This window comes from Salvelinus sp. IW2-2015, unplaced genomic scaffold, assembly GCF_002910315.2.
Source record: "Salvelinus sp. IW2-2015 unplaced genomic scaffold, ASM291031v2 Un_scaffold1051, whole genome shotgun sequence".
In the NCBI taxonomy this organism is placed as follows: Eukaryota; Metazoa; Chordata; class Actinopteri; order Salmoniformes; family Salmonidae; genus Salvelinus; species Salvelinus sp. IW2-2015.
Genome location: NW_019942705.1, coordinates 354,938 through 366,861, shown reverse-complemented (window position 1 = coordinate 366,861; position 11,924 = coordinate 354,938). Strand labels below are relative to the sequence as shown.

At 49.5% G+C, this 11,924-nt stretch overlaps 1 protein-coding gene across 1 annotated transcript in view; it reads right to left on the bottom strand.

Moving 5' to 3' along the window:
• Positions 1 to 5: 5 nt before the first annotated feature.
• The window catches only part of LOC112069571 (nucleosome-remodeling factor subunit BPTF-like), a gene marked incomplete at its 3' end in the record, with an annotated part of 24,083 nt that continues 12,164 nt past the window's right edge, over positions 6 to 11,924 (bottom strand). Inside the window, 21 exon segments of the mRNA XM_070438590.1 lie at positions 6 to 151; positions 290 to 542; positions 646 to 887; positions 1,205 to 1,319; positions 1,497 to 1,639; positions 2,261 to 2,431; positions 2,989 to 3,211; positions 3,633 to 3,672; positions 3,854 to 4,004; positions 4,300 to 4,428; positions 4,544 to 4,668; positions 4,875 to 6,780; positions 6,995 to 7,312; positions 7,454 to 7,589; positions 7,728 to 7,857; positions 8,205 to 8,336; positions 8,490 to 8,845; positions 9,149 to 9,297; positions 9,548 to 9,748; positions 11,426 to 11,611; positions 11,750 to 11,919. Coding sequence (XP_070294691.1) covers positions 6 to 151; positions 290 to 542; positions 646 to 887; positions 1,205 to 1,319; positions 1,497 to 1,639; positions 2,261 to 2,431; positions 2,989 to 3,211; positions 3,633 to 3,672; positions 3,854 to 4,004; positions 4,300 to 4,428; positions 4,544 to 4,668; positions 4,875 to 6,780; positions 6,995 to 7,312; positions 7,454 to 7,589; positions 7,728 to 7,857; positions 8,205 to 8,336; positions 8,490 to 8,845; positions 9,149 to 9,297; positions 9,548 to 9,748; positions 11,426 to 11,611; positions 11,750 to 11,919 — 5,422 coding nt within the window.

Here is an 11,924-nt window from a genome sequence, read left to right as displayed (position 1 = left end):
TGGACATGAGCGATAGCCTGTTGAGGAGGCTGGACATGAGCGATAGCCTGTTGAGGAGGCTGGACATGAGCGATAGCCTGTTGAGGAGGCTGGACTGGTTGTGCCGGTGCTTGAGAGGTGGCGGGAGTCTGAACCGGAGGCTGAGACAGTGCTGCAACGGAAGAGAGAGAGACAGCAGCACAGTATTAACACATCTACACAAACTAGAGACCAATCCAAATGAACATTCTAATTCACAACTCTGCAAAGCCTTGTGTACGATGCTTGTTGAAGTGGCCTGGCCTCATACCTGGCACTGAGGGTGTTGTTGTGGTGGCTGTGACGGGGGTGACAGCAGCACTGGCTGTGGTGGCGAGGGTGGGGGCAGGGGCTGATGCCCCTGGGGTGAAGAGGAAGCGCTGCACCTGGCCGTTGGGCATGGCAGCCTGCATGAGCTGCTGCCCAGGGCCTGGGATGACTGTCACCCCCTGGGGGATGACCTGCAGCTGGCCTGTGGTCTGTCCCTGTCCCTGGATTACTACTGTGAGACCCTGGTTCCCTCCCTGGAACACACAGACAGACATAGAAACACACAGAGAATACATCCAACAGGAGTGTGAGAGTATGTGTGAAAGTAGGTGTAAAAGAGAGCCGGTGGCTCCTCACCTGTGCCCCCTGCGTTAGCTGGGTGAGCTGGGCCAGGGTGAGTTTGACCTGGCCCTGCTGTGGTCGGCCGCCTTGGGGGGTGGATGGTGATGGGGACTGCCCGGRGGCAGGGGTGACAGGACRGGGGGACGGGGCGGCACCCAGCATCCTCTGGCCTGCGCTGGTCTGCACAGGGCTGGCACTGGAAAYKGCTGTGGAGACAGGTTGGCCCCGGATGATCTGAGTCACCACCTGCTGCTGGCCTAGAKGACAGACAGTGAGGCAGACAAACGGACACACAAGTAGCCTTAAATAASAAAAGTGCATGGGACAGTCCCAAGACAAATCAGGTGRCTTATCATGAATGAATTGACTGGAGGTCATACATAAAGTTAACATCGGAGGACTACCAATACAGCTCTAAATATARTATCCATCCGAATAAAATGAATACKTATAAACATATCAACACAAAGCAATGTTGCTGACTGTCTGTAATGTGCATGCTGAGGAGTGAGCAGAGCCATGCAGCCACAGGTTGGGAGGCGGCAGAGGAGAGACCTACTGGCTGGTAGAATACCTTGTTGCATCATCAAGGGGGTTCTGATGATGGTTTTGCCCATGGTGGTGCCCTGCTGCAGGGGYGATCGGATCACCGWCATGCCCGGACGGATCTGGGCTCCGGTGGMAATGACCTGGGCCAAAGAAACAAAAYACAAATAAATKATACTGTACACATGATTATGCTAATTTCACTACATTCCAATTAAGATTATAACTCAAAGAAAGAGCAGGGGAGAGCATAAGAGGGAAAAAGAMAGAGCAATAATATGTGAGAGAGGGATAGATCTGTTTGGATGTCTATTCTCTACCGGCTGAGTGGTGGTTGAGGTGGAGGTGTTGGGTCTGATGTTGATGGTTGCRTTGCGGTTCTGGAATGAGGAGTAGGTCCGCTGGTTGCCTGGGGTACTGGATGGAATAATGCCCAGGACATTCTGCTGGACTTGCACCATACCTGTGACGGAGAGGGACTGTGTTAAGCAGTATGAATTCACTACAAGTAGATCAACAGTAGGGTGTTGAACCTCAATAATGAGATTTACAACAAGTCAAACGCCCTTGTTAAAAGCTCATGGAACTAGGAATTCAGTTTTCCAAAGAAATACTAGGTTGAATCACATCTCCAAATATACTGGCAAGTCACAGCCATCAGTGGGAGAAATATCACCTGCCCCTCTTGCAGATGACCTGGACAGACTGTATGGATCAAGCAGAACAGGTCCTTCGTGTTGAGACTGTCTGGGACGCAGCCAAGATACCGCAAGGAAGCTTCCATTGGATCAATAATCTGACAGACAGGACAGCCATTACTGTGTCTGTTACTGAGCGAGACAGACAGGGCATCCCAGGGGTCCTCCTTCCTGGAATGTTCTTGTATAAATCAGTGGCATTTTCTACGTATTAGGGCAGCCAGCACACTCAAACCAAAAGCAACACCTCAAAGCCCCTCAAAGGTTCCACTGGGGTGAGATGGTTCATGGTTTTGCTGAGTGGGGGTAGGCCTGCTGAGTGGGGGTAGGCCTTGTCAATGCGATCATGCCGGCTAAAACCTTACAGACGGCAAGGTCATCCATACCTCCTTGTGTGGTTGGCATGTTGACYGTAACAATCTTGCTGTTGGCCGGRATGGGTAGCTTGGCGGTGATGACCTGGCCAGCCATGGTCACCGGGCTGGCAGAGATCTGGAACGTTTGTCCAGAGGTGGTGACCATGCTGTTGGCCACGGTGGCCCGTGAGCARGTGGAGGCTGCAAGACACACCCCACCTGCAGTCACACACCGTGTGCAAGTGCAACCACAACAGCCAGGGTGTATAGCAGTGGTGTCCACTAGGGGTCCTTTCCCCCCCAGCTTTGATTCAAACAAAGCCGTTGCATAATGCTTTTTGGACTGATTATGATCCTGAAACTTTTTTCTAGGAGTCAAAAGTTATTGTAAAGGTTTTTTGAATTCCCTTTCCCAGCCCCACACTTGACTGTGTTTCAGATACAGGAAGTGGACACCACTGGCCATTAAGGCATTTCAACATACCGTAAATATCTATCAAAATAGGTCAAATGAAAAAAGAAGAATCCAAACACTAAAATTATCTATGTTGTTGTAACAGTTTGACATCCACGAGTGAACTTCAATGGCCACCATTAAAAAGYGAATGGGGAAAGAAAACGCCTTCTGAACAAAAACATGGAAATATGAAAAATAATATTTCAACACTGCTACCAAGGATCACTATCAACTTAAAACACACCCCCACAGTAGCCACTGCCATGATTTTGTATGAGCAGCTAGTCTACACAAAACTCACCTGGACTACCCTGGCCCTGCTTGACCCAGGAAGCAAACGACTGATGGAAGTTCTTGTTCTGCTGGAATGTGACAGGTGTCCCCAGCTTGGTGGCCAGGACCAGTTTAGTCCCCGGGGTGACCTGGCTGGTCAGGGATGCCGGAGTGCCAGAGGCTGAGGTTGTAGGGGTGCTGGTGGGGGTGGAGGTGGTGGTGGCACCAGGCTTCTGTTGCTCCAACCGTTTCTACAACGCAAAGGTTCAGATGCTAAATCTATGCTAAACCACATAGAAACACCAAACTCATTGGAAAGTGGAGGCCGGAGTAAAAGACTGTGAGTACAGAGTGAACATGTCTCATCTGAATAATACATAACATAACTTCCAATACACATTTGTAATYGCACATGGTTTAAAAGGACAATTATTYGGATCAAAACCAACCCAAACAGRGGCCCTTGAAATGTCCCAGCTCCCAGTGTTTAGTGTTCGTGCCCCCCCAGGTTTGGGCTGAGGGGGGGTGGATTGTAGGGAGGCTAGGTGTCACCATAGTGCAAGGTGGAAACTTGTCTGATCTTCCCACCTGCTGAGCAGCCAATCTCTGGTGCTTTAGCTGAGCCTCCAATTGGGCCTTGGCCTCCTCTGCTGTCTTCAGCGTTCTACTAACCTTAGCCTGGTCTGCAGCCTGGGCCTTCTCCCTCTCCACCCTGTGACCACAAGAGGACAAGCCAGTTAGTCATACTACATCCAATGACAACAGACCCGGGCAGGGTTACAACAAGACATCTTGAGGGAAGTATAGGTTCAAAGGTCACATAATATCAAGCAGTACAGCAGCTTATTCTCTCCAGCCCCAGCAACAAGGCTAAGGACAGTCCACCTGCTCACCTTTCTGAAAAGGCTCTGATCTCCCAGATCTCCAGCTCCTCCTCGGCCACCCACGTCTCTAAGACGATTGGTCCAGTCTGCTTGGCCGGCTCAGGCTTCTTTGGCCTCAGAGCGCTGGAGCGCAGGCCTTTTCTCTGGGGAGTGGGAGTTTCTACCCAGGAGGACAGAGAAAGGGTGAGGTAGAGAATGAGGTAAAGGGGAAAATGACAAAACGACATCTGTCAATTAATGTCATTCTTTCTATTGTGGGATAAACAACTTTCTCAAACTCCATATTTTCACTTACATTGCAAAGGATTTGCCTACTCAGGTACTTGAGAGAGAACACTAGAAGGAGGTGAGGAACAAGCTGAGCAAGGCAATCCAAAGCAAAGATTCATGAGACCACTATAAGATTGTGACAGTGTGATCCTAAGAGAATTTGGGATGCAGTTTCATCCTTTTACCTTTGGGAGCATCGGTAACGCCAACGGGGCAGATGATCTTCCTGATGCAGTATTCAGACCGGATGCCGTGCGGCCCCACATCTCGCCGCTTGATGATCTCTGTTGTGGTGATTGCCGTCTCCGAGGATTCTGGGGAAAGCAGAAAGGAAATATGTCCGTTTGAAATGGTGCCTCATCTTCAAATTGAGAAACAGGAAGGATGAGGGCAGAGAGGGAGAGGAGGGTAGGATTGCTGTGCACACACCTGTGCGGGTGGTTCCTACAGCAGGGGAGGGCTTGACAGCCATGTCATCCCACCTCAGGCAGGCCCAGAGCAGCCGCAGCATCAGACTGACCCCCGCCAGAGACTTCACAGTCTGGAGACGGTATCTGCATAGGAGACCCAAGTCAGTGAGTGTTATCAAAACAACCTTTAACCAAACAGCTATATGGACAAATGTACATGGTTCCATGTTCTCAATGGTTTTAGCCCAAGCATTGTTGTCTTTCTGTGTTTTAATTTCAGTGCACGGCATATGAGGTGGTCCACTGTGTGAATGGCAGCCTAATGGCTAAGGGTCAACTACGTGACTAACCTCCAGGTGATTCCAAAGGTGGGTCTGGGGGAGGGATAGGGCCAGATGTCCAGGGCTGGCTTGGCGTTGTAGTTGAAGATGGGTACCTCTCTGATGCCCCCTCTCCTCACCAGCTTCTTCAGGTCATCATTAGGCAGTACAAAGATGCTCTTTTTGCTACTCTTGGTGACAAACTTGCGGTAGGAGGGGAGGGCCGTGCCAGAGCGGGTCTTCTTGGAGCGGGAGAACTTTAGCAGCCGGACACGGTCTCTGGTGGAGTACTCCTTACTGACTGTCATGGAGGTGACTGAAGAGCCTGAGGGGCCAGATTTGGCATCTGTCAACATTGCAGTGACAACAGTCTTGGTTTCCTCGGAGACGGCGGCCTCGAGGGTCGGGGAGCTGACCCTGGTGACGGTGGTCTTGGTCATGGTGGTGAGGGTGGACACAGCACTGCTCTCTGGAGCAGGCATCACTGCAGGCTTAGTGCTGCTGGAGACCTCGGCTATCTGCACCGTGCGAGACTCTGTTGACATGGTGGTAGTAGTGGTTGTGGTGACTTGGGTGATGGTCTTCAGCACCCCAGTACTGCTACTGCTGTTCWCTGTGGTGTTGTTACTCAAGCTGGACTCYTCTGCAGTGGGGATAGGAAAYGGGGTGATCTTATTGGATGCCGTCTGCCCAATYTCMATTGGCTCAGACTTGGTSCTGTTGCTTACCGTGGGAACACCAGTGGGCGGCCCTAACAGTGACGACGTGACGGAGTCTACCACCCTGTCGCCATTATTCTCCAGTCTGGCAACCTTCTGAGGTGGCAGATAGTCAGGCTCGGACACCACAACCTTTCTCTCTACGTCCGCCAAGGCTGGGCTGGTGGCTAACACAGTGTTGTTGACCTTTAACCCGTCCTGAGAGAGTGTACCGTTCATAATGGATTTTACAGGCTCCTTCACTGGCAGTGTTTTGATCTCACCCTCTAACGTCTGGAGCATGACCTTGGTGTCCACTTTGTTGGCCAGGTTTAAGTGCATCTTTGAGTCTACAGGAGCCTTGGTGTCAACAGCGTCTTTCCCGTTCACCTGCACTAAATGTGGTTTGCTTTGGTTTACGTCCATGCTTTCTATCTCCCTCTGTCCATTACCTTGCTCTGTCTCCTCATAACCATGCTTCCTACCGTTTTCTCCTGCTATCGTCACTTCTGCTCTGGGAGGTTTRGSSGCACCTAAAGCCGRTTCTASAGATGTCAAATTGACTKTGTTGTTGAGGTCTATGCTTTTCTGGGAGCCTCCATTCAGCTCCGTTTGAGATAACGCATCCCCACCATTGCCCTGAACGCTGCTCTCATGGTTGGCCAACCCTGTGGTGTTGAGGTTGGGGCCTGTGGCTCCTGCTGCCTGGGGTTTACAGGTGGAGCCTAATCTGACGTCCAGATTATCTGTCTCTCCTGAGGGCTGGGATTTCACTGGCTGCTCCTGGTCAAAGTCAAGCCTTTTAACAATTGTGTCTTTAACTACTGAGTCTGCTTGTCCCTCAGCTTTCAGACTAGTGCACGGTGTCACTGCTAACTTGTCTGCTGTAGAAGCTTCAGTCTTGATGGTGGTGGGAGTCCCTGTATTAACTTTCTCCTTGGAGACTGTGTGTTTGGCCAGGGCTGACTGCTGTTTGAGGCGCTCTAGCCTCTGCTTCTCCTCCAGGGTGAACTGTTTCACTCTGCGCTCCAGCAGCCCGTCGAGCTTGGACGTCTTCACCTTCTTCTTGTAGGCCGTACGGAGCTGGAAGCCCTCGCTGACGTTCACCACATCCCAGTTGAATGGGCGGACAGGTGGCTTGGCCTCAGAGTCCTCCTGCTTAGGTTCTTCTTCCTCCCCGGGCTCCTCCTTCACAGCAGGATCAGTCAGTGATGGGGGGCATTTGCTGTCCACTATATCTAAAAGAGAGAGAGAGAACTCCATGAATGATATTAGCCCAAAAATGCTAACTGTGAGACCTGAAAGACAGCTGCTAAGTACCAGATGAATATAGAACACAGCCAATCATAGCAAGAATGTGGAAAATACCAAATGTCATCTAATAAAATGTCTTATTCAGATAAACAGCAGGGGACCCTCTTTGTTTATTGATGAAAAGTAATATCATTGTACCTTTTTCCTCACTGAGACAGGTGTCTGGTGGACTRGRGTCAACATCCATCTTGTCCTCWGTCTTCTCCTCCACCTGATCATCTTTCTTCTCCTCCACCKTCTCTGTGATATTTTTCTCTTCCTTCTCTTTCAGAGTCTGCCCCTCTCCTGGTGAAGTGCTCCCAGATGACTCCATGGTGGAGGTTTCCTCCTTGTCTTTTTCTTCAGTAATTGGAGTAGACTCTTCTTTTGCCTGGGTTTCCGTGCTTGTTGGTGCTTTGGGCAAACATTTTAGTTTGTTTGGGCCGGATGTTGCATTTTCTTTGCCAGTTTTAGCTGCTGTAGAGAGATTAAAATGAAAACACATGAAGCACCTAATTTATACTGAGGCATGCTGGAGCCAAATTTTCAGCTTGAGTGCCCTTGATCATCATCAGTGAGATAAGACAGAGATAATATGTGTACAGAAGAAACACTTACCTTCGAGTGCTTTGCGGTAGTTGACGTTGGTGTTCCCTGGTAGCCTGGGAACAAAGCGATGAACGTGAGTCTTACTGACCCAGCTCCAGCCCCCATACCCAGTTACTCTGTACTCCTCCCCCTTCTGCTTCCACACCTTACACACAGAGAGAAAGAACCAGTTAGATAAAAGATTACACAATCGCATACAAAAGATGGGATGATTATGTTGTCAGACATCATGCAGTCATAAAAGCCCAAACAGGACTTGAGAGGAAAGTGAACCCAGATTTACCTGGTGTTTGATGGGGATGGTGTACTTCACCCAGGTGGCCTGCTGCATAGTCTCCTCATCCTCCAGTTTTTTCTCTCTCTTTTTCCCCTTCTCTTTCTCCTCCCGCTCCATGGAGGTCATGCGATGGAGCCTGAAGGGAGAGGGAGGGGGGAGAATGAAAAAAATACATAAAAACGGCAAGGTGACTCTGGCTTGTTTAGTCAGGGCCCCATTATCTTCAACAATGAACCTCCTCTCACTCATGGGAAAAGCGTCACCTACTCTGCATACACTGCCCACACCACTACAGACCTCTGCACTGAAGAGAGGTGAACAGAATGCTTCATAATCAGCAGAGCAGTGAAGCAATATAATTAATTCAGTTTAGCATTGTACACTAGACGGCAGAGAGCAGGAGGAGTTGGGTCGATGTGCTATGACTCAAAACTCAATTCAGCAATTAATTAAGTCCTTTGATTCACAACCGATGTCTCTTACCTGGTGTGTCCAAGTGCATCTTTCCAGACAGGCAGCATGACCACTGGTTTGATGGCACACTCCATGATGGCCAGCGCCAAGGCAAACTCCCGAGCCTTACTGCACATCTGCACCGCTTTAATCCAGTTTGTCCTGTAAAATCCCAAACCCACAACCTCACTATATGGCAAAACATGATTTCACACATGACCTTATCAGTCAATAATATTMMATTTCTCCATTGTGTGAAACWGTTCYGAACCCCAYTTTCCTATGCCAKAGTAAGTAGTCTGTTCTGGAGCSTACCTGTGCGAGGCCCAGTTTGGGTGCAGGAAGGGGGCGGGGACATTGGTCTCCAGCTGGATGATGGTGAGCCGCAGGGTGGAKATGGTCAGCACCTTGGAGCCGTGGATGGAGCCGTTCCACTTRAAATCCCCGGCGGGKGTTAGGCTGAACTTATGGGASAGGTGGCGGCGCTTGTCGTGGTCCTCACGATGCTGGTGCTTGTTGAGGCCCAGTGTGTTGGTGCTGAACTGGTTGTGGTAGACTCGGAACTTGCCCTCCTGGCCCAGCTTGAAGAAGTTGTTCAGGTTGCCCTTCACCGTCAATTCTTTCTTCACAGTAGCCAGACGAGCCACTTCACTCTCAGAGCTGGGAGATGTCTAATGGAGAGACACACAGGGGGATATATATACTGAGCTGAATAGAGACACAGCTAAGAAGAGAGACATTGTTTCCATAGGGATTTGGCAATTGGGAGACTACCGGCAGTTCAATTAACTGTGTAACAAAGAAGTGAGTCGATGTGGAACAGAGGACTGGATTTCAGTCTAGATGATTGAAAATATAGCAGGACAATCCATTTAATCCTGCTAAGGCTGCCTTCTCCTAATGTGAGAGACTAGGCTGTGGGTGATATTCCACAGACGACAGAAGGTTAACACAATGTCTGGTTGGTGTCTCACCTCCTTGCTGTCCCTGGGTGTAGGGCTGCCATCTCCCTGGGTCTTCTGCTGGCTCAGCTTGCTGTCCGGGTTACGCAGACGAGTCACTATGCGATTGTTAGTCCGTCCAGACACTGACCACTCACCATTCCCACTCTCCTTGCCTTCACCTGCGATCAACAGAAAACATCATTAAGATCAGTGATGATTAATTAAAATAGAGAAGTCAATCATGAATAAAGGATTCATGATTAATTGGGCCAAAAACCAGCACAGTGGAGGCAATGTTCAATGATACAAACAGCATCTCTAATGTCACTTGGTAGTCAAGACCCTTGACAGTTGAATGAGTCAGGGCATGCATCAGTAACTGAGTGCCTCCAGAGGCCTGAGTGTATGAATGGTATGGCAACGGCGTACCCGTGTCGTCCTGGCTGGTGATGGAGGATTGAGAGGACCTGTCAGCGAGGTTTGGCTCTTCAGGCCTCCTGAGGACCCCAGGCGCTGAGACGTGGCTGCTGTTGCTGTTCTCGTCTCCAGGGTGTTGTGGTGCAGGAGTAGGCTGGCACTGGGCAGAGGGGTCCTCCTCTCCACGGGACTCTGAGTCTACAGGCTTATCATCTGGGGAGGAGGAGAGGATTGAACAGTGAGAAGCTGAGCAGCACAAACCCCTTAGGCTCCCTTTGTGTGAAAACATGCGTCAAGACCAGCACCAGGCACTAGCTGTCTATACTGACAAAGTATTGCAAATGATGACGGCAATGCAGAGCAAACACGGATTAACTACTTAAAAAGTAAAACCTGTAATCCACAACAATTGTAAAAAACAGAATGCTTTTGGCTTGATGCCTTCCCTGCCTCACCTGTTCGTTAATGATAATGCACAATTAGCATAACACCAGGGAAATGCTTAATCAGTGAGTCTGAGCAAGAATTTGCACTTCAGCAGTCCAGGCTGACAGATAAGGCTAAAAAACACAGTGCAACACAACACAAGCAGTGCAAAACACGGCTGCAGAACCAAATTAAGAAAGATATTGTGTATCTGAGCTGTGGGTTAAAATGGCCCTGCTGTATATACTGCACTGAGGTAGCAGGTGGAAGGTTCAGGCAGGCAGCCAGCCTTTCGTTTCCGCTAAAGGAACGGAGGCCAATTTCCCCAATGAATTGGGGTGAGAATAAGAGGCTGGTTGTGACAGACTTAGCGTGGTGGGTGCTGCCTGCCAGGGATGCTGCTGCCGAAACGCCATTATCTGAGAACAAGTTTTCAGTGTGTGGACCAGACAATGCACCGCATCAGGATCCGGCTAACACAATGAATGCATTGAGAAAATAGAACATGTAAGCAATGAACAAGGTGACTAGAATAACAACTGGCTACACTTACAGCCTCCTGAGCACTGTTCAGCCTTGCATGCTGAACACTACACAAGACAATGGAACACAAAATRGATGGCAAGAGCACAAGATCCCGCAAAAAGGCACAATGCATCTGTKGAAGGAAGAAAATAACCAGGCAGATCTCRATCATATGAAGATGGATGAAAGACAAATTCTTGGAAAAGAAAACCAYAGAAATAAAGGGATACAATAATGRGCTATTTAAACRTTACATAAGCAGATKTGAAAAGCAGAGTGCTTTAAGGAGTAAGAAAATACTTAAGACAAAATATKTTTATTCCTGAAGGATAATGATCTCAGTAAGTCAGCAACACCGGTCAGTTTAATGAGTGATACTGAGGTGAGCAGTACTGTGGCAGAGTAGAGCCCCCTCTGTTACACTCATTACTCTGGACTGGGCGACTAAGTGAAGGTTGCCCAACAGAGTCCACTCACTCTGTTAGTAATCCATGTATTGAATTAGTAGACCAGAAGATAACCAGAAAGGCATACTGTGTAACCGTGTTGCAGCCATTCAAGACACTCTCATCCTCAAAGGAAGCTATGACTTAGCTTTAATGGTCCAAGAGCACTCTTTAGTAGACTTTCTACCAAACACAGCCAATAATCAAATCAACAAAKGGTCACATTGAGCAGCAGCCAACCAGCATGAAGATCATCATCTAGCCAAGAAGCAGCAGCAGCAAAAAGCCTGTAACAGTGACTCCAAAGCAATGCACCCTGTGACAGCAATCACATCACATTAAGCACAACTACAGTATGGAGGATGCTTTCAGACAGCCAGAGCACGAGACCGATGATGATGGATGCACACATGCATAGCTACAGCAAGGTGTGACAAGGAGGAGAGGCTGGGAGGAGAGATGCGGATTGCTGGGCGCTTTCTCCATCATGTACCTGGCCTCTCCTGCTCAGGCTCCATGGAGGCCTCCCCACTCTCCCTGCTCTCAGAGACGGCAGAGCAGGACACCTCAGCAGGCTTAGGGGGTTCATGTCTAGGGAGAGTGCCGTCCTGGGTGGACGAGCCAGGCTTAGGGAGGTGGACGGTGGTGTTCTCTTCTCCAGCAGGGGGAGCTGCAACTGCTGTGAAACATACAAGACTCACTCTGGATCTTTAACACACAACCGCCTCACCAGATCAACAAAAAGACGTAGCCATCCTCAAAAAGCTACATGAAAGATGCATCCAGAAAAGGACTTCATAGGCAATACACAACTCACATAGAAGAGCAACTCCAGTCTTCCCTTGTGAGCTTGCGTCCTCTTTATACTCGGGGTCTTGGAGCTCTCTGTGGTCTGGTAGTGGAGAGCAGTGTGTGGGGGTCTCTTCCTCTATCTTGGTGGTGTCTGTAGTGGCCTTCTCTGCCTGCTCCGCTGCTCGCCGTTCCTGCCTGCC